The sequence below is a fragment of the Mus caroli genome, unplaced genomic scaffold, assembly GCF_978045245.1.
Source record: "Mus caroli unplaced genomic scaffold, Mus_caroli_1 scaffold_7, whole genome shotgun sequence".
In the NCBI taxonomy this organism is placed as follows: Eukaryota; Metazoa; Chordata; class Mammalia; order Rodentia; family Muridae; genus Mus; species Mus caroli.
This window is the reverse complement of record NW_028227262.1, coordinates 114790673-114812061: the sequence shown is the minus strand read 5'-3', so window position 1 is coordinate 114812061 and position 21389 is coordinate 114790673. Positions and strand designations below refer to the sequence as shown.

Genomic DNA, 21389 nt, shown 5'->3' with positions numbered 1-21389 from the left:
CTAAATTTGCTAAAAAAAAAAAAAAGTACCTTGTGATGATCACCAGTGCCAACCGCTAAGACCAAGGGAGTAGCTACTACTTGCCAGGCACCATGACTGTCTCATATGATGCCCTGTGTGATCGACTGGTAGAGGTAAGGAGGAGGACTATGACTATTTTGTAGCTGGAGAAAACGGGGCACTGAGAGGTTAAACGACTTTTATAAAGGAACACATCTAACAAGTAGCCAAACCTACACTGAAGCACTAAGGGGCTGGAGAGATGGCTCAGTGGTCAAGAGCATTCGGTGTTCTTGCACATGTCCCAGGTTCGATTCCCAGCACCCACATGGCAGTTCACAACCCTCTGTAACTATATTACCAGGGGATCCAGCACCTTCTTCTGGTCCCCAAGGCCACCAGGCATGTACATGGGACACAGTTATATATACAGTCAAAACACAGGTATAAAAAGAAATAAATTTTTTAATGTTCAAAAATGTCCCTATGCTGATACTCATTCTGCTCTGAGCCTGCAACCTTAACCATTACCCACAATTTTTTTTGAATATGCACATTCATCAAAAATTTAATATTTCTAAATTCCCTCCAAAGTTTTCTATTGGTGGCAGGGGAAGAATGGTGTTTGTTTGTTTGTTTGTTGTTTTGTTTTTTTTAACACAAAGAATGAACTTTTGGGTCTAAGGCTTTAAAATCCTGGTAACATAGCTATATCTCCCAAAGAAGTGGTCAGAGTATTATGACTCTTTCTTTCTGAGCAGGGGGGGGGGGGGGTGTTGACCATCCACTATGGCAGGTGTTAGGTGCCCATGGTCACATCAGGGCTACGGAAGGGAAAGCAAAAGTGGGACCCTGGAATGGTGGGACTGCAAGGACAGCATGGAGGATGCGCCTGGGATTGTGGCACAGAGTAGAGGGCTGCTCTTCCTGCACCTTGCCTGCCTCTACCACTGATCTCTTATGGAGGTGATAATCAAACCACCCGGCCTGGTGGAGGTAATGAGCCAGCAGGTGAGGGATCCCTGCTCCAAAGCGCAGAACTCCCTGCTTACTGTGTGGCCATTCCCTTGAAATGAAAATGCACCATACTTTGAAAGTGTAACCTACCACATATTAACATGTGTGATTTCAGACCCTCAGAAGGGGCTTGTAGCCGTTGGCTGAAGGGGAAATGAATGGGGTAAGAATAGCCGGGCGGTGGTGGCGCACGCCTTTAATCCCAGCACTTGGGGGGCAGAGGCAGGCAGATTTCTGAGTTCGAATTCGAGGACAGCCTGGCCTACAAAGTGAGTTCCAGGACAGCCAGGACTACACAGAGAAACCCTGTCTCAAAAAACCAAAAAAAAGAAAGAAAGAAAGAATAGACAAGAATAGACTAAGTGTCAGATAAGTCTCCAGGATCAGTGTGTAGGGATTAGAAACAAAAAGGTGGCTGGGGTAAATGGTAGAAAGGGGGTGATAAGCATGTCTTCCGTACCAATGTTGATGTGGCCTTGACTGGGCTTTTCAGTTGTATGGAACACTAGAAATTCCCAGTGCTTAGCGTAGAGCTTAATAGCTGTCTTGACTTTGAGTGCTGTGAGCAAAGGTGAAGGACAGGGTAGGAAAGGAACCTTAAGGAGAAAGAAAAAGGGGAAAGGACCTTGGAGCGAAGGTCACATCTGAACAGACTGCCAGCAGTAGCCTTCCCTTTCGGGTTGTTTGGATTTATTCCTATCGTACCATGAGCCCACAAAACACCGTGGGCTGCCGGTTTAAAGCTCTCTTCTCTCAGCAGGTCTGAAACAATCGGAGAAAGAACCCAACTGCAAGCCATCTCGCTGGGCCAGCTCAGTTGGAGAGGGCTAATCGCTCTGTTTATATTTATGTTTTCCAATATCCCAGTAAATCCATGTATATGCTCACTATATTTAATAACCACAACTAGAGATGTTCATGGTCAAAGTACTGCCTTTGCAGAGGAGCCTGTTTCTAAAGAAGCCATGCTGTGAAGTAAACTCGCTACTGTCATATGAACAGTGACACCAACCACATCGGAAGTCAACAAAAGGAAACTGAGCTTAAGATTATCTGAGGAATGTATGCAGTTATCTGGGGGGGAAACGACCCCATGGGCTTTGTTTTGTCTCAGTACAGACATCATGTTTCTGCACTTTAGACTAAAGCATGAAAGAAATGATCTAAATAGCCAATCAAAACTCTCTGAAAATAATCCACTTCATATCTGATATAGGGCAGTAATGATTGTCTGTTTTAAAAAAGATGTACTGTTGAGATATTGCTTTTCTCTATGCTGATTCATACCTAACTTGGGTGATTATTTTAGCTGACAGTGGTACTGATTTTTTTTTCAGGTTAGTTGCTTTGTGGATTTCTTTGGTAGTGTTTGTAGACTGACCCACATTTAGATAACCCAACTATGTAATGTATGTGCATACGTGTATACAGACACACTAATGGTAGATTACTCTTTCATGTGCTACAATATTATATTTCATAGTATGTCCTTGTAACTAACCAATATCACAGCTTTTGAAGATTAAGAATCACAATAGTATATTAATATTTCATATTTGCCAACAGAAACATGGAGTTAGGTATAGCTATGTTTTCAATGCCCAATGACTTATAAGAAAAAAAGTATTGGAAAAAAAAAGAGATTACAAGTGTCAAAATTAGTTGAAATTTCTTATAAGACATAGTATTTAGTTTATAATTGAGGGCAGTCTTGAAGTCCAGTGTGAATTTCATTAAGTCTACCATCTGGACAAAGCTCAAACCCTGCTTATTTGTGACCGTGACGTTCACCCCCACCCCCACCCCACCCCAAAAAGTTGACCTGTATGATATCTAAGGTGTCTCCTTCTCTACCACTTAGAAGGAAGCATTTTGGTGACTAGTGCACAAATTAGAATTCATGTAGATGCCTAAAGAAAGACCAACTTTGCCTCCTGTAGAAGCAGGCAGGTAACGTGAGCAGAAGCATGGCAGTCCTATCTTTATGTACTCACACTCTTTAAATTAAATGTTTCCGCCTTTATTAGTCAGTTGGTACGGTCATAAGTTGATAATATCTTGAAATTGAAATTTTTATGTAAATTTTAATAGTTTTACTCCCTCCTCCCACCAAGGGTCTTTAAGGAACTCCTCATTCAGATATCAGATCCTATTTTAGCTTAGGTCTTTATTCTTCCCAATAGATAAAAGAAGAGTACTCTAGTGTCTTACACAATGTTCTAGAACATTCTCTGCATACAGTGTCATTGTACAAACTCGTACCTCAGCTGACTTAACCAAAGTTATCTTGGTCTCCACTCCTTCCACAGCAGAGGGCCTCCAAAATTTCCAATCCACAGATTTCTTTTCAAGAGGAAAGGGTTGGCTTGAGGGGTGACCGCTGCCTTGAAAAGTCTATCTTTCTCGTGAATTATTAGGAGTTAGTCGGATTCCCTAGCTTATAGCAAACTTGGGCCAAAGGAAGAAAAGCCACTAAGACTGCACAAGTCATCTGCCCTCGACAGAGTAGACACAAGTCTATGGTAAGACGAACGGAGTGCATGCGGCACACCCATGGAAATGACTTCCACCGTTGGAGTAAAATGGATCAAAGTTGGATCTTAGGCAGATGCTGAGGGAGCGATCACGCTCATGTTAATGAGGCCTTCTCTTGCTATATCTTTACAGGCTTTTTGTTTGTTGGTTTTGCTTTGAAGAAAGTTCAAAGTTGTGAGGCGACTGTTTTGATCCTAACTTTTATTCCAATATTTGGATGACAATGAGTTTTAGGGTAGATTTTTCTCCGTTTGGATTTAACCTTTGAAGAAGCAAATTCCTCCTCTACTTGTTTGATTACAGCTCTCTGTTATCTTTAAGAGAGGAAACTGCAAGCTGACTAGCATGTTCTGTGAATCTGCCATTGTTAAAAAACCTTATAAACACTTAATATTTTTCACTGATAATTGATCGCTGCAATAAAAATATATTGTGAAAATGCATCCACAATAAATGGAATTCTTCCAGATGTCTCTGTCTTGTGCATTCTTTGATGCTCTAACTGATTGTGAGAACTGTGGCTATAATAAAGAGAACAGCAAAACACTTGCACTTCACATTGAGGGTTGGTTTCACTCTCTAAAGGAAAACAAAACCAAAACAAACCAACCCAAAGCAAAAACATTGAGACAGGATTTCATGTAGCCCAGGCTGGTCTGGAACTCATTATGAAGCCAAGAATGACCTCGGACTCCTGTCCCTCCTGCCCCCACCTCTCAAGTGCTGAGATTACAAGTGATTGTTAGCATGGTTGCCACAGCTGAGATTACAATTAGCATGGTTGCCACAGTTCATATTTAAAACACTTCTTACTACAGGGACTTTTCTAACCAAATATTCAAAAATACTCGGAAGTGGACAACTGCCGGAACATTTTAAAATTTCTCCTTCAAAATAAGAGTAAAGGCTAGGTCTGGCAGTATGAGAGTGTGATCTGGACACTTGCTCCAGAGGCTGGAGGAAGCATGGATATTTGTTCACTGTATCATTCCCAGCTTTCTAGTCTGTGTGTTAACTCATCCATCCCAGCTCCACAGAGAATACTGACACCATTTACTTCATTCCACTTCAGACTTAATAGCAGAACTTTGCTGTGGCCTGTTTTTGTAAAATATGAACATCATAGGTCTGGATGGGCCCCGAGAGCCTGCATTTCAAACGATTCTGTGCTGGCTTTGCTGTTTTACAGACCTTGCTTTGAGAACCCAGCTCTTCCTCCCCCTCTTCCCCCTTTCCTGTCCTCTCCTCCTCCACTTTTTCCCAGAACATATGCTTCAAACGTTGAACAAATGAGAGCACTTACTAGGACCAACCCTTAAGCTCAGAACACTGTCAGACAGGTGGTGGTGTATTCCTGTCTACAAGAAATCTGTGGCACAGAGTTTTATTTCAGGCCACCCAACTAGGTACTGTAGTTTCAGTTTCAGAGTCTACACTTAACCTGCTATGCCATTGGTTCTCAAACTGGAGGTAAGAACAGGATGGCCTACTAGACTTGGTGAATAGACTAGTCTGTCCCTTTCTGTCCCTTTCATAGGTCTGGGTTGGAGCCTGAGGATTGACATTCTATAAAAAGCACTAACAATGCCACTGGTCCCAAGGGGATACCTTGAAATCCCATGGGGATACCTTGAAAGGCACTGTGTTATGTCAGAAGAGAGTAATGGCTGGAACCTGCCCCCTCATGTGACATGCGTGAAATACAGGTAATTACTTAGAACTTGACATGTTCTTCACCCTTTTAATCCTTTCGATAATCCTACAAGACAGGCACTAGTAATAGTACCCCCATTTTGCAGGTAAATGAATTGAAGCATAACGAACTTGTAAAACATGCCAACAGTCAGTGAGCTGTTAAGTCACGAGAGAACCGACCGCCAGTAATAGATCCCTAGGCCCACGCTCTTAATTACTACACTTCTGTCTGTCACAACAGATTATTGCTTATAAATTTGGCTTGAAGACAGCCGTGTGTGTGTGTGTGTGTGTGTGTGTGTGTGTGTGTGTGTGTGTGGTGTAGGGGGAAGAAAGCTGAAGTTGCTCTCTTCATGAAGTCCACAGACAAGTGTGTGTGAGATCAAACAATAGACAGTAACTTGACCAGGTAAAATCATGTTTGGCCCTTTAGCCCCAGGATGTCTTAATCTCAACAAGAGGCAAAAATCTTGAAAAAGAGAGGAAGGGAGGGAGGGAGGGAGGGAGAGAGAGAGAGCGAGCAAAGAGGGCTGAGTCTTGGTTAGCTGCTGAGTGGAATAGATCTCAAGATGTGAGCTTGGAAACACTGTGAGAGGTTTGGCCCTTTGTGCAAGGAAGGTACAGACAGGTACTGGTCTAGCCTCTGGCTCCCGGTTCCTAGAATGGCTTCATCAATTCAACTGGGTGAAAAGACCTCAAAGTTCCCACAATAACTAACTTCTATGATGTCATAAAGAATGAATGCTTTGGTCACCTTGTTTCCTTATCTAGATGGTTAATACATTCCAAATGGCAAATTATTCAAGAATAAGTTACAGTCCTAACATAGCTTACACTTTTGCCACTTTACCAAGATGGCATTTTGCTCCTGATTGTCTGCCCCAGTGACTGTGACTTTCGGGATAATACAGGTATGTATTTACATATTCTTTTTCTCTCTTATTTTTTTTTTTAAGCATTGTGATTCCTACTGTCACGTGAAAGAAGAGGGAATTACTGCAGGCTCCATCTGCCTCCTGAAAGTTGGAAACTGGCCCTGGGAGTCTGTCCAGTAGCTTTCAGTGGCGGGATCCCAGAGACTGGAGCACAACTCAGTACATCTTTGAGAACTTTACTCCAGGCTTTATTATCATTTTAACTTAAGAACAAAGAATTCAATTCCCAGTGTGTGCTCCCGTCTGAAATCAAAATTTAAAAAACAAAAACAAAAAAACTTAATTAAAAATGGAAAGCCCCTGGACTTTGGAGAGATGGCTCAGAGGTTAAGCGTATTGTCTACTCTTCCAGAGGTCCTGAGTTCAATTCCCAGCCATCACGTGGTGGCTCATAATCATCTGTAATGAGATCTAGTGCCCTCTTCTGGTCTGAAGACATACATGCAGGCAGAACAACCAGAGTTCAATTCCCAGAGTCCAGGTAAAGGATGAGTGGACTCAGTACTACTGATTGTCTTCTGAGCTCCACACATGAACTGTAGCATGCACACCCCTTTAAGTGCAGTATAAACAATGTTCTAAAACTTTAAAATGTTCTAAAGCAGATGCTTCTAAGGCGATTTTAACTTTAGCTGGAGGAGAGGGGATTCCATATGATGTGTCTTTAAAGACACTAACCACAGCCAGCACGTCTCTCCTGGCCTCAGCACTTGCACCAGCGAGGTCTTCTCTAGTCAACCACGCGGTTTAGTCTCCTGTTCAAATGCTACCTGGGCAGAGGGCTTCCCTAGCCACCTCACATTAAAGAACTATGCTGCCAAGCTACTCGACCCCAGCACTGCTAAGCTTTCTTTCCCTCCATAGCAACTTTCATCTGCCTGGTTCTGTTATTGTCTTCTCCCATTAGGATGTAATCCCCATTAAAAACTGTTCTGCTTTCTGCAATGGCCTTTCACGGTCAATAGTCTCTGATGTAAAACTAACCCGTAGAGGTCAGGTGAGTAATGAATGAATGTGACTTTTCAAAGCTTTGCGAATTTCTAAGTAATTCTCTTATGCACTTATAGCATTCTCTATAAATATTTGTTGACATATGTTAATGTGCATAGTTGGGCTGAATATACACAGATACATACATGATTTAAGACCTATCTTTGCCTCTTCCCTATCTGGCTGGGCTGTTTCTTGGAGCTCCATCTTGTGAACCTGACAGCCTATATCCTTTATCCATGAGTAAAGAGAAACAAAAAAACAATAGATTCCATATAAAAAAGACTGGCTTACCCTATTTACTGTCCAACAGCACAATACCACCAGCTGGGGACGTTTTAAGAAAAGAAGTCTAGCTTGGCTATGATTCTAGTGGTACAAGTCAAGGGAACACATTTGGTGATGGACTTGCAGGCAGAGAGTCCCAAAGGGACCAAATGGTACCCCTTAGCAGAAACAGGGAGTGGGTGCCCTCTGTTGTCCTATAGAGCCACTAAGTTTTAATTATGAGAACTCCACGCCGATGGTCTCATTCCTCTTACTTACCCCTGAATGGCCCCGCATATAAACACAAATAGGGTTATGTTTCTCTTCTTACATTTCCACAGGAGGAGCAAGTAAATTTCGGTACTGGAGCTTTGAGGATACCCTCAAACCAGAGAGTCTCTGAGCATTGTCTCCGTTAGTGATACACACATGGCATAAAACCAAGCACAACTAACTATGAAGACTAGTTTTCAAACAACTGTGATCAATGGCACACTTCATTTCCTCAGGCCAATGCCCAAAGAAACAGAAAGTCTCAAGGTTTTGAATTGCTGACACAAACACATTCCCAGAAAGTTAACAAATCTAGAGATGCTAACCCATTTCCATGCTGAAACTGAAGCGCTTAATGCGAACCAGGAGGGCACTGAACACCTCCTCATTCTTTTTTGTCTTTATGGGTTTTTTTTTTCTAACTTTACTTGGAAAACTGTTCAAACTGTATTATCCACCAAAGTGAAAAGTGACCAACAAATCAGGGTTAAATGTACACACACAAACACAGATCCTAAGACTGCTGAGGGGGTCTTATTGACTTAAATAAAGCAAGGGAAAGTGTTGGCTAACAAAGAATTTCTAAGCTGATGAAATTTTTGAGAATTTGCCCTCATACATATAACCATGACTCCTCCAAATCAAGTATTTAAGTCTCACTTCCAGAATAAGAATGAATTATAATTGTGCAGAATAGAACTCAACCTTTTAACTTCAAATAAATTAGTTCATTTTTATTAATAAGGTTCAGTTCAGAAAGTTAACTTGCCTGTGGTCATCAGGTTGTTAAAAGTCCAGGGGGCCTCTAGACACAAGCCTTAAACTGTATGTTCTACTGCCTTCTCAGCGCAGGCACCTAGCAAACAAGTTACTGTCACCCCAGTCGCACCTTCCCCAGTGCTAAACCCTCCCTCCAGCCTGCAATGCTCAAACCCTAAGCCGAGCCCGGAGTTCCCATCATCCCCTGGCATCCCTGTCTCCCGCCAAAAACCTCACCACCTTCTCAGCTGTCGCTAGGAAGAAATCACTAAAGTTCCCCAAAGTCTCGCGAGAGTACAGCCGTTGCTCTGGCAACAAGCGGCCTGCTCTCCATGGAGAGCGTGGCCGTGGCCGCGGCCGCTGAATTACGATGGCGTTTGCTCTGGCCCTGTCGTCGCCCGGTGCCTGGGGGACATCCTAAAGTACCCTCCCGGCAGGGGTGGGACGACCGGCGGGCTTGAAGAGGCCCAGGGAGCGAGGCGGGCGGCGGACGCGCCGCTCAGACAGCGGGGAGCGGGGGAGATGCGGCCCTCGACGCGGGATCCGCGTGAGTGAGGAGGCTCCGCGCGGGTCCCGCCCCGAGAGAAGGCCTGGCGCGGCCGCACGCCCCCCGCTCGCCGCTTCGGGCGCGGACCGGCGTCCGCAGGCTTCCGGCGCCTAGCGCTAACACGCCTCGTCTGCGCACGTAAGGAGCCGCCGCCGGGCGCCCCGGCGGGTTGTCGTAATTTCGAGCCGTCATCCGGGGCTGAAGCTTCGGTCTCCGCCCCGAGATGTCACTTAGAAACCGCTCTCTCGGCTGCTGTTGGTGTTTATGATGAAGCTTCGCGAGGCCTTCCGCGCAGTCCGCGCCCCCGAACGCGCTCGTCTGTAGACGGGAACCGGGGGCTGAGAAGGTGTTTGTCGGTGATAGAGAGAACCAAACACCGGTAGTTGTGAAATTGGTAAATTCTTTTGGTGTCGTCCAAAGTGTAAAAGCTTGGCAAGGATTATTTCATTGCAAATAAGAAAAGAGGAAACGTATACCTAAAACTGTATTATTCCCAAAGGCACAATCACTGGCATGTGTAACAGGAGGAAAATGTCATTTTAGTAAAATGCCAATTTCAGGCTTGCCTAGAAGCAACAGTGGTCATCTCCAGCCGGACCTTCTGGTAGCTATTCCAATACAAATGGTGTCATTGGCTTTAAAAGTTAAATATACAGTAATGATCACGGTTAAAGAGAAACTTAAGTTATAGACACTGAAGCTTGGATCAACTGAAAGTTGAAGAGGAAGGGGAAAGTTTTTACACTATTGCTACATTTTATTGTCTGAATAATTATAACTTCTTGTGTACTTTTTAATGCTTGAGGACAATCCCGATTTACTATTGCAGTGTAGTGTTTAGTTATGAATATAAAATGTAAATGGTCTGGCTCTATACTGTGGAAGTTTTTCAACTAAATTATTTACATGATTTGTCTTTTTTGTTTCAACAGATTTTTTAAGTTTTAGTTTTGTTCATAAAACATACTGACAGGTTATAAATATATCCCCCTCCATCTCTTCTAAAATTCACACCTCCATTCCATAGCCACTCATCATCTTACATTTTTTATTTAATTAAAATATAATTACATCATTTATCCCCCTTCCAACCCTCTCAGATTCATAGCCTCTTTTGCTATTTATTATCATTATGTGTGTTTAAATAAATATATAAATGCAACTTGCAGAAGCCTATTGAATATTGTGTATGTGTATATTCTTTGTAGGACTGAACACCTGGTATTGGATATCTGTTTAGGAAGCTTGCTTTGTAGGAATGGATAGTTTTTTTAAATCTTTGAATTTGAAATTAATTTCCTGTATCCTTCCTAGTTTAGTTTTCAGAGATCTGTCACTCTTAATTAAATACAATTGGACAGGTTTTGTAGTATTCATTTAATACATAACCTGCACACCTTTGCTTAAAAGAAAAGCTGTTAAAAAATTTTCCTTAGAAATTTTACAGCCTACTCACATAATAAAAGAAATTTCAAGGAAGACACTAGAAGAGATGTCAGAAGATTCAGAAGAGGAAGACTATTCAGATAGAAGTATCAGTGATGACGATGAACTGGTATGTCTTTTTTACTTTGCATAATTTGAGGTAAAATGTAGTATTAAGCACATATTTCCACTTAAAACATTATAGAATTAATTTGATGTAAAAATAAAACATGATGTCTGTTTTTGTCATAGAAGTTATAAAATAACTGAAAAATGTATTGTGTAATGTGCCCTGTCTAGAAAGAAAGAAAAAGAATTGATTTTTCTTAACGAGGCTATCAACTTGAAAGTGGGGAGTGGGAATAGGAGGAATTGACAGGAGGAATGGGAAGGGCAAAATGATCTAATTCTATTTTAATTAAAAACATTTTTTAAAATGGGAAAGAAAGGATTTTTCTTGAGAGTCTTGGGTGAGATTATTCTAGATTTTATTAAAATGTGTGTATATAATGATTAGGATTTTATTTTTACAGTCATATCTACTTCCTTCTTTATGTGCGAATTCTATTGCAACATATTATGCACCATACTCAAACCCCTGGTGTTCCAGCAAGGGTTCTTGGGTTTCACCACAGTACAGTAATGTGACTCCAATACCAGAAGGAAAGGATGTGGATAGTAGAAAAAGGAAGAGGAGGAGGAGGAGAGGGGAGATCGTGTTTGAAAATATTGTGTCTGTACTTACATCCTGTTCTGTTTTAAAAGAGATTTTTTTAAAGTATAAATTACAATATGTTTAAAGTTCTAAAATCTCTCCAAAAATGATATATAGTTCTCTAAGTCCCTAACTTTCTGTGATTTTATTCACCAGTTGTTTCCCCAAGTGTTCCAAGAACCTTTAAACTTTCTTCCTTCTCTGTAGTTATTATCATTGCCATACACTATTGTCTTAGGGTTTACTGCTGTGAAGAGACACCATGACCAAGGCAACTCTTATAAGGACAACATTTAATTGGGGCTGGCTTACAGGTTCAGAGGTTCAGTCCATTATCCTCAAGGCAGGAACATGGCAGCGTCTAGGCAGGCATGACACAATGCAGGAGATGCTGAGAGTTCTTTATCTTGTTCCATAGGCAAACCAAAGAAGATTGACTTCCAGGCAGCTAGGAAAAGGGTCTTAAAACCCAAGTGACACACTTCCTCCAACAAGGCCACACCTAAAAGTGCCACTCCCAAGCATATTCAAACCACCACACCTGTGGAAAAGGAGGAATAAAAATGCAAATGTTAGGGTTCCCTTTATAATGGAGCTACTACCTTGGGACCAGTAGCCTAAATAATCATGGAATCTTCCATTTACTAAAGATTAAAGACAATCACAAGTAGTAAGGTAGATATTAAATAAAACTCTGGATTTTGTTATTATTGGTTCTTAAATTTTAAAATGCTTTTGTTTCAGGATGAGGATTCCTTCATGAAATTTGTAAGTGATGATATCCATCCGTGCACACTACTGGCAGGTTTGCACTCGTCTATGTGTGTCCTCCTCCCTGTTTATCATGAAACGTTTGTGGATAAAAAGTAGGATAAGGAGAGTGAAGAAATGCAGATTTAGTAAAATAGGGATTATTCTGGTGGTAGTCAGAAAGAAATATAACCGCTTTGGAGTTTCAACTTTTCAGGACAGTTTTAAGTAAACCAGGTTAATATTAGAAAATAATGAATGAAAGTAGTAGTTCCTCTTTAACATAAGGAGTTACATTTTTATTTTATTCAAAAAACAGGACTGTTTTTAAAGACCTAAAAGCATATGAAATATATATATTCGGTGATTTAGTGTTGCATAAATAGCTGTTAATAAGGTTATTTATTTGCAAATATTTATATATGTAGGGGGCATCTTGATGTATATTAGATTTTTTTTAATGTATACATTTACAGCTATACTGTCAAATCAAATTCTAAAATATTTCCAAGGAGCTGAAGGGGTTGTAGCCCCATAGGAGGAACGACAATATGAACTAACCAGTACCCCCAGAGCACCCAGGGACTAAACCACCAAGCAAAGAAAGCACATGGTGGGACTCATGGCTCTAGCTGCATATGTAGCAGAGGATGGCCTAGTCGGTCATCAATGGGAGGAGAGGCCCTTGGTCCTGTGAAGGTTCTATGCCCCAGTATAGGGGACGGCCAGGGCCAGGAAGCAGGAGTGGGTGGGTTGGTGAGCAGGGGGAAAGGGGAGGGAATAGGGGATTTTCAGAGGGGAAACTAGGAAAGGGGAAAACATTTGAAATGTAAATAAAGAAAATATCTAGTAAAAAAGAAAATAAATAAATATTTCCAGGAAATATTTACATATCTAACCCAGTTCAATATGAATGTTAAAGCCTTTTTACTTGTCTGTGTTACCACCATCCTAAAACAAACTACTTTTAAGATAATTGCTCCTAAGTTCATGTGTCATCATTAGGGTTTCCATTGCTGTGACACAATACTATGACCAAAAGCAGCTTGACAAAGAAAGGGTTTGTTTCATCTTATTGTTATTAGTCACCCTCCATTACTAAGTAAAATCAGGGAGGAATTTAGATGATTTGCTAGGGAAGCTGTAAGAAGCAGACATTTTGTAAGTATGGGTAAGAAATCATTGTAGTGCTCGCTTCGGCAGCACATATACTAAAATTGGAACGATACAGAGAAGATTAGCATGGCCCCTGCGCAAGGATGACACGCAAATTCGTGAAGCGTTCCATATTTTTTATCAGAATTACACCAGATTTTTCACCAGAGACTATGAAAGCCAGAAGATCCTGGACGGATGTTATACAGACACTAAAAGAACACAAATTCCAGCCCAGGCTACTATACCCAGCCAAACTCTCAATTAACATAGATGGAGAAACCAAAGTATTCCACGACAAAACCAAATTCACACATTATCTCTCCACGAATCCAGCCCTTCAAAGGATAATAACAGAAAAAAACCAATACAAGGACAGGAACCACGCCCTAGAAACAACAAGAAGGTAATCCCTCAACAAACCTAAAAGAAGACAGCCACAAGAACAAAATGCCAACTTTAACAACAAAAATAACAGGAAACAACAATTACTTTTCCTTAATATCTCTTAATATCAATGGACTCAACTCCCCGATAAAAAGACATAGACTAACAAACTGGCTACACAAACAAGACCCAACATTTTGCTGCTTACAGGAAACTCATCTCAGAGAAAAGGATAGACACTACCTCAGAATGAAAGGCTGGAAAACAATTTTCCAAGCAAATGGCATGAAGAAACAAGCTGGAGTAGCCATTCTAATATCTGATAAGATTGACTTCCAACCCAAAGTCATTAAAAAAGACAGGGAAGGACACTTCATACTCATCAAAGGTAAAATCCTCCAAGAGGAACTATCAATCCTGAATATCTATGCTCCAAATACAAAGGCAGCCACATTCATTAAAGAAACTTTAGTAAAGCTCAAAGCACACATTGCACCTCATACAATAATAGTGGGAGACTTCAACACACCACTTTCACCAATGGACAGATCATGGAAACAGAAACTAAACAGGGACACAGTGAAAGTAAGAGAAATTATGAATCAAATGGATCTGGCAGATATCTACAGAACATTCTATCCTAAAACAAAAGGATATACCTTCTTCTCAGCACCTCATGGTACCTTCTCCAAAATTGACCACATAATTGGTCACAAAGCAGGCCTCAACAGATATAAAAATATTGAAATTGTCCCATGCATCCTATCAGATCACCATGGACTAAGGCTGATCTTCAATAACAAAATAAATAATAGAAAGCCAACCTTCACGTGGAAACTGAACAACACTCTTCTCAATGATACCTTGGTCAAGGAAGGAATAAAGAAAGAAATTAAGGACTTTTTAGAGTTCAATGAAAATGAAGCCACAACATACCCAAACTTATGGGACGCAATGAAAGCATTTCTAAGAGGAAAACTCATAGCTCTGAGTGCCTCCAAAAGGAAACTAGAGAGAGCACACATTAGCAGCTTGACAACACACCTAAAAGCACTAGAACAAAAGGAAGCAAATTCACCCAAGAGGAGTAGACGGCAGGAAATAATCAAACTCAGGGGTGAAATCAACCAAGTGGAAACAAGAAAAACTATTCAAAGAATCAACCAATCAAGGAGCTGGTTCTTTGAGAAAATCAACAAGATAGATAAACCCTTAGCCAGACTCACTAGAGGGCACAGGGAAAGCATCCTAATTAACAAAATCAGAAATGAAAAAGGAGACATAACAACAGATCCTGAAGACATCCAAAACACCATCAGATCCTTCTACCAAAGGCTATACTCAACAAAACTGGAGAACCTGGATGAAATGGAGAAGTTCCTAGACAGATACCAGGTACCAAAGTTGAATCAAGATCAGGTTAATGATCTAAACAGCCCTATATCCCCCAAAGAAATAGAAGCAGTCATTAATAGTCTCCCAACTAAAAAAAGCCCAGGACCAGATGGGTTTAGTGCAGAGTTCTATCAGACCTTCAAAGAAGATCTAATCCCAGTTCTTCACAAACTATTCCACAAAATAGAAACAGAAGGTACTCTACCCAACTCATTCTATGAAGCCACAATTACTCTGATACCTAAACCACAAAAAGACCCAACAAAGATAGAAAACTTCAGACCAATATCCCTTATGAATATTGATGCAAAAATCCTCAATAAAGTTCTTGCTAACCGAATCCAAGAACACATCAAAACAATCATCCATCCTGACCAAGTAGGTTTCATCCCAGGGATGCAGGGATGGTTCAATATACGGAAATCCATCAACGTAATCCAGTATATAAACAAACTCAAAGACAAAAACCACATGGTCATCTCCTTAGATGCGGAAAAAGCATTTGACAAGATCCAACACCCATTCATGATAAAAGTCTTGGAAAGATCAGGAATTCAAGGCCCATACCTAAACATGATAAAAGCAATCTACAGCAAACCAGTAGCCAACATCAAAGTAAATGGTGAGAAGCTTGAAGCAATCCCTCTAAAATCAGGGACTAGACAAGGCTGTCCACTTTCTCCATACCTATTCAACATTGTACTTGAAGTCCTAGCCAGAGCAATTCGACAACAAAAGGAGATCAAAGGGATACAAATTGGAAAAGATGAAGTCAAAATATCACTTTTTGCAGATGATATGATAGTATATATAAGTGACCCTAAAAATTCCACCAGAGAACTCCTAAGCCTGATAAACAGCTTCGGTGAAGTAGCTGGATATAAAATTAACTCAAACAAATCAATGGCCTTTCTCTACACAAAGAATAAACAGGCTGAGAAAGAAATTAGGGAAACAACACCCTTCTCAATAGTCACAAATAATATAAAATATCTTGGCGTGACTCTAAGGAAGTGAAAGATCTGTATAATAAAAACTTCAAGTCTCTGAAGAAAGAAATTATAGAAGATCTCAGAAGATGGAAAGATCTCCCATGCTCATGGATTGGCAGGATCAACATTGTAAAAATGGCTATCTTGCCAAAAGCAATCTACAGATTCAATGCAATCCCCATCAAAATTCCAAATCAATTCTTCAACGAATTAGAAAGTGCAATCTGCAAATTCATCTGGAATAACAAAAAACCTAGGATAGCAAAAACTCTTCTCAAGGATAAAAGAACCTCTGGTGGAATCACCATGCCGGACCTAAAGCTCTACTACAGAGCAATTGTGATAAAAACTGCATGGTACTGGTATAGTGACAGACAAATAGACCAATGGAATAGAATTGAAGACCCAGAAATGAACCCACACACCTATGGTCACTTGATCTTCGACAAGGGAGCTAAAAACATCCAGTGGAAGAAAGACAGCATTTTCAACAAATGGTGCTGGCACAACTGGTTGTTAACATGTAGAAGAATGCGAATCGATCCATTCCTATCTCCTTGTACTAAGGTCAAGTCTAAGTGGATCAAGGAACTTCACATAAAACCAGAGACACTGAAACTTATAGAGGAGAAAGTGGGGAAAAGCCTTGAAGATATGGGCACAGGGGAAAAATTCCTGAATAGAACAGTAATGGCTTGTGCTGTAAGATCGAGAATTGACAAGTGGGACCTCATGAAACTACAAAGCTTCTGCAAGGCTAAAGACACCATCAATAAGACAAAAAAACCACCAACAGATTGGGAAAGGATCTTCACCTATCCTAAATCAGATAAGGGACTAATATCCAATATATATAAAGAACTCAAGAAGGTGGACTCCAGAAAGTCAAATAACCCCATTAAAAAATGGGGCTCAGAACTGAACAAAGAATTCTCACCTGAGGAATACCGAATGGCAGAGAAGCACCTGAAAAAATGTTCAACATCCTTAATCATCAGGGAAATGCAAATCAAAACAACCCTGAGATTCCACCTCACACCAATCAGAATGGCTAAGATCAAAAATTCAGGTGACAGCAGATGCTGGCGAGGATGTGGAGAAAGAGGAACACTCCTCCATTGTTGGTGGGATTGCAAGCTTGTACAACCACTCTGGAAATCAGTCTGGCGGTTCCTCAGAAAATTGGACATAGTACTACCGGAGGATCCAGCAATACCTCTCCTGGGCATATATCCAGAAGATGTCCCAACCGGTAAAAAGGACACATGCTCCACTATGTTCATAGCAGCCCTATTTATAATAGCCAGAAGCTGGAAAGAACCCAGAGGTCCCTCAACAGAGGAATGGATACAGAAATTATGGTACATTTACACAATGGAGTACTACTCAGCTATTAAAAAGAATGAATTTATGAAATTCCTAGCCAAATGGATGGACCTGGAGGGCATCATCTTGAGTGAAGTAACACAATCACAAAAGAACTCACACAATATGTATTCATTGATAAGTGGATATTAGCCCAAAACTTAGGATACCCAAGATATAAGATACAATTTGCTAAACGCATGAAACTCAAGAAGAATGAAGACCAAAGTGTGGACACTGTGCACCTTCTTAGAATTGGGAACAAAACACCCAGGGAAGGAGTTACAGAGACAAAGTTCGTAGCTGTGATGAAAGGATGGACCATTTAGAGACTGCTGTATCCAGGGATCCGTCCCATAATCAGCTTCTAAACGCTGACACCATTGCATACACTAGCAAGATTTTGCTGAAAGGACCCAAATATAGCTGTCTCTTGTGAGACGATGCTGGGGCCTAGCAAACACAGGAGTGGATGTTCACAGTCAGCTATTGGATGTATCACAGGGCTCCCAATGGAGAAGCTAGAGAAAGTACCCAAGGAGCTAAAGGGATCTGCAACCCTATTGTTGGAACAACATGATGTACTAACCAGAACCCTGGAGCTCTTGTCTCTAGCTGCATATGTATCGAAAGATGGCCTAGTCGGCCATCACTGGAAAGAGAGGCCCATTGGACTTGCAAACTTTATATGCCCCAATATAGGGGAATGCCAGGGCCAAAAGAATGGGAATGGGTGGGTAGGGAAGTGGGGGGCGCTATGGGGGACTTTTGGGATAGTATTGGAAATGTAATTGAGGAAAATATGTAATAAAAATATTAAAAAAAAAAAAAAAGAAATCATTGTAAAATAGTATTACATAGGTTAACAAACATTCCTAGCTATTATGAAGATCAGTTGATACAAAATTTCATTTAGATAGTTCTTATATCCTGAATTATTAAATACTTAAAATGATATCTATAAATATGCATAAATTAAGTAGGTTAAAAGGAAAAGAACTATACGTTTCATGTAGGAATTGGTGTTTTCCTTCTGGTCACTCATGACTGTATTTGAATATTTTTTCAGCTGATTCTGTTGGTGACCCATTCTTCCCTCGGACTACACAAATTTTATTGGAGTATCAGCTAGGAAGATGGGTACCACGCCTTCGCGGACCACGAGATTTATATGGTGTCTCTTCTTCTGGTCCACTGAGCCCAACACGGTGGCCATACCACTGTGAGGTCATTGATGAAAAAGTCCAGCATATTGGTATGTTTTTAGAAGTTTTGGGGATTCAGACATTAGCAAACTTATCAATCTTGATGTTAATGAAGACACAAATGATATAACAACTGCATTCCAGAAGTATAATATAAACCACATGTATAAATAAAAATTTCCTACTAGCTATATAAGTTTAAAAGTGGAATTAATTTTCAAATATGTTGTACTTAATTAAACTATATCAAAAATATTTCACTTTCTTTTTGCACAAAGTCATCTAAATCTGGTATGCATTTTATACTTGTGGACATTTCAACTCAGATTACTCACACTTCACTGTTCTTAACTAGAAAGATTTAAAATGTATGTCAGAGCTGGGCATAGTGACACATATCTGTTATTCTAGCACACAGGAGGCTGAGTCAGAGGATTGCAAGTTCAAGCTACTCTGGGCTGTATATCACCAGAACCTGTTTCAAATAAACAAAAATCCTATATCTATACTAGTTTTAGACAATTTCAAAAGACATGACTATCATATCCAGATGTTCTGGGACTATGGCAATGTGTCAGAGTACTCATGAACTACAATTGCACTCATTTCTGCTCTCCCACCCTGGTCCCCAGTCTATTTTCTTCAGTCCCTTTGTGTCTGCCTTTTTCTTTACCACTTACTGTTTGTTTTCTTCAGTAGACATTGATGGACTGCGGAAGACCTGTGTAAAGTGGAGTTTTGGTGCTGTTTCTTTGTGTGCATTCTTATATTTGTTTTCTACTGTCCTAGAAAGAGCTCATAGACTTGTCTGTAGTCAAAGACAGTGCATGTAAAGACGGTCACAGACATCCCCACTGCTCTATACCTTCTGCTGCTATTCCTCCATTGTTGACTGTAGAGCCCACATATGCTATTACCATGTAGAACTCTAATAAAATACTTGTGATTGGATAAATCAAAAGCAATCTGTACTTATTACAGAGCCTACTGAAATTAAATGCCACTCAGGGAGGTCTTAAAAACTAACTTTTCTTCTTACGTTATTCTGTTCTAGATATATAAGTATCATAGCAAGACAAGTAGTCAACAGAGGGGGGACACAGAAGCAAGAGCAATAGTGGTTTTGCTTAGAGAGAAGAATGCAAAATTTTCTCCCAACTTCCAAATTTTAGGTCTAGAAATACATTAAGAATTCATCAGGAGTGGGTGGGGGGATGGGGGAACACCCTCTTGGAAGCAGGGGGGAGGAAGGGATGGAATGGGGGGGCTTTGGAGAGTAGAGCCAAAAAAGGGGTTAACATTTGAAATGTAAATAAAGAAATATCCAATAAAAGAGAAGAAAAAAAGTAATTTAACAAATGCTAAAAAAAAAAAAAAAAAAAAAAACCTGTGCTTACAAGCACGACTTATTTACAGACATGTCGTCAGTGTTTATTTCTCGTAGTTCAGGGTGTCCCCTGCTTGCCTTTCAATTCTGTCATCCTTCGTCTCCTCTAATAGTTCCCTTCTTTTTGTTCATGAAATTGTTTTTATGCTCTGCTTCTGTTTCATAACCGAATTTTTGTAGCTGTATCAGTGAGAAGGGAAATGAAGTGGAGAAGAAACACCCCTCCTGCTTCTCCTGTGGCCTATGAGAATGGTGAGAGTATGAGACAGAGGGAAGACGCAAAGAGAAGAGGGAAATAACGCCTCAGTGTATCACTGCTTCCCACGGTTCCTCTACCCTCTGCTGGTTCCACTTAGCAACTTTGCCTCTCTCTAGCTGGACAGCTCACTTTCGCATCCTTGGTGCATCCTGTTCTTGCGTTTCTAGCACTCATTCTCAACCTTTATTTGGTCCTTAGTGATTAACATCAGTGCCTCAAGATGAACAAAGTCTCTACATTCTGGTTACTTTATAATACTTCCAGTTTTATGCTTTCAGATTAGAACAGTTATATTTCTGGCTTCTAATAATTCTAAATATATTTTCTTACCAAACTCCTGTTGTTAGGAATAGCTGAATTCTCTGGTGCCATATATCAGGTTTCTTACATGTTAAGTAGAATTTGAGCTTTGTGAGCCCAGCTTCCATCCTGATTGAAGGTGTGTGTGTTCCATGGTACAAGTGCAGTTGTAGCCTTTCCCAGCATTGGTTTCCCAAGATCTCCAGTCATGAGGGAAGCTTCAAAGCTACTAGTGACAACTTGTGCATCTTGAGAGCTTTATTTGGGGGCTGTGCCATGTTGTTGTTCAGTCTGTGTCCTGCAATATGTGAAGACTTTACAGGTTATTAAACTGCAACATCCACACAGGAAGAATTGAAGTTTATGCAGGAAGAATTGAAATTTGTTCCCAGGTGTCTTTGACAATTTTCCCTACTTGCTACTATTTCAGAAAGTCTGTTTTCCATGGTTTTGTACATTCCTTTGGAAATGCTCTTTAAAATAAGTTTAAATACTTGACAGGGTGTACAAGACTAATCAGAGCTCTGCTTGTAGATCACTTTTATTTAAAGGCAGAGGAAGGGTACAACAAAAACAAAGAGCCTCTGGAAAATGCTGCAGCCTAGAAGACATCCAGGTACAAGCTTCCTAGAGTCTTAATTCACACTTATGTATATGTGCATGTGCACATGCAACACACACACACACTTGACTTCTTTTGGTTAAAACATTAATTTCTTGCAGTGAATCTCTCTTCCTCAGAAACTAAGTTTTTCTGCTTCTGCTATCATGACGTTAAAACAGCTTGGTTAACTGTACTGCCAAATGAAGGGCATATGTTAATAAAGTTTTTAGGGTTACCAGGGCAGTCTAAAACCTTAAACAGTTCATCTACTAATCTTACTATCCTTTTATTAGCCAAGAGCAAAGCTAGACATCCAGTCTACCATGTAGATAAAAATAGAACTTTTCCCAGGCCTAGTTGTATATACAGTTGTCTGTTGTGAAAGTCTTTCCATATTAGTTCATGTACACCATTTTTTATTATTATTATATT

The 21389-nt window shown here is 40.4% G+C and overlaps 2 protein-coding genes and 1 non-coding gene across 10 annotated transcripts in view; all 3 read left to right on the top strand.

Moving 5' to 3' along the window:
• The window catches only part of Cald1 (caldesmon 1), a 183933-nt gene extending 179912 nt beyond the window's left edge, over positions 1-4021 (top strand). For 5 of the 6 annotated variants that reach the window (XM_085840746.1, XM_029478314.2, XM_029478317.2 and 2 more), the window contains one exon: positions 1775-4021. In XM_085840746.1, coding sequence (XP_085696872.1) covers positions 1775-1783 — 9 coding nt within the window. In that variant the 3' untranslated portion in view covers positions 1784-4021. The remainder of the gene's footprint in view (positions 1-1774) is intronic. The other variant, XM_085840745.1, reaches the window with a different exon arrangement.
• A 4739-nt stretch (positions 4022-8760) lies between these two features.
• The window catches only part of Agbl3 (AGBL carboxypeptidase 3), an 87852-nt gene continuing 75223 nt past the window's right edge, over positions 8761-21389 (top strand). For 2 of the 3 annotated variants that reach the window (XM_029478388.1, XM_029478387.2), the window contains exons 1-4: positions 8762-9412; positions 10455-10573; positions 11903-11963; positions 18272-18457. In XM_029478388.1, the coding sequence (XP_029334248.1) occupies positions 10511-10573; positions 11903-11963; positions 18272-18457 (310 nt within the window). In that variant the 5' untranslated portion in view covers positions 8762-9412; positions 10455-10510. Of the gene's footprint in view, positions 9413-10454; positions 10574-11902; positions 11964-18271; positions 18458-21389 lie in introns of all 3 variants that reach the window. The other variant, XM_021164428.3, reaches the window with a different exon arrangement.
• On the top strand, positions 13096-13202 carry LOC115031457 (U6 spliceosomal RNA). Its single transcript, XR_003837077.1, has one exon. It is a non-coding gene; the product is annotated as a U6 spliceosomal RNA (small nuclear RNA).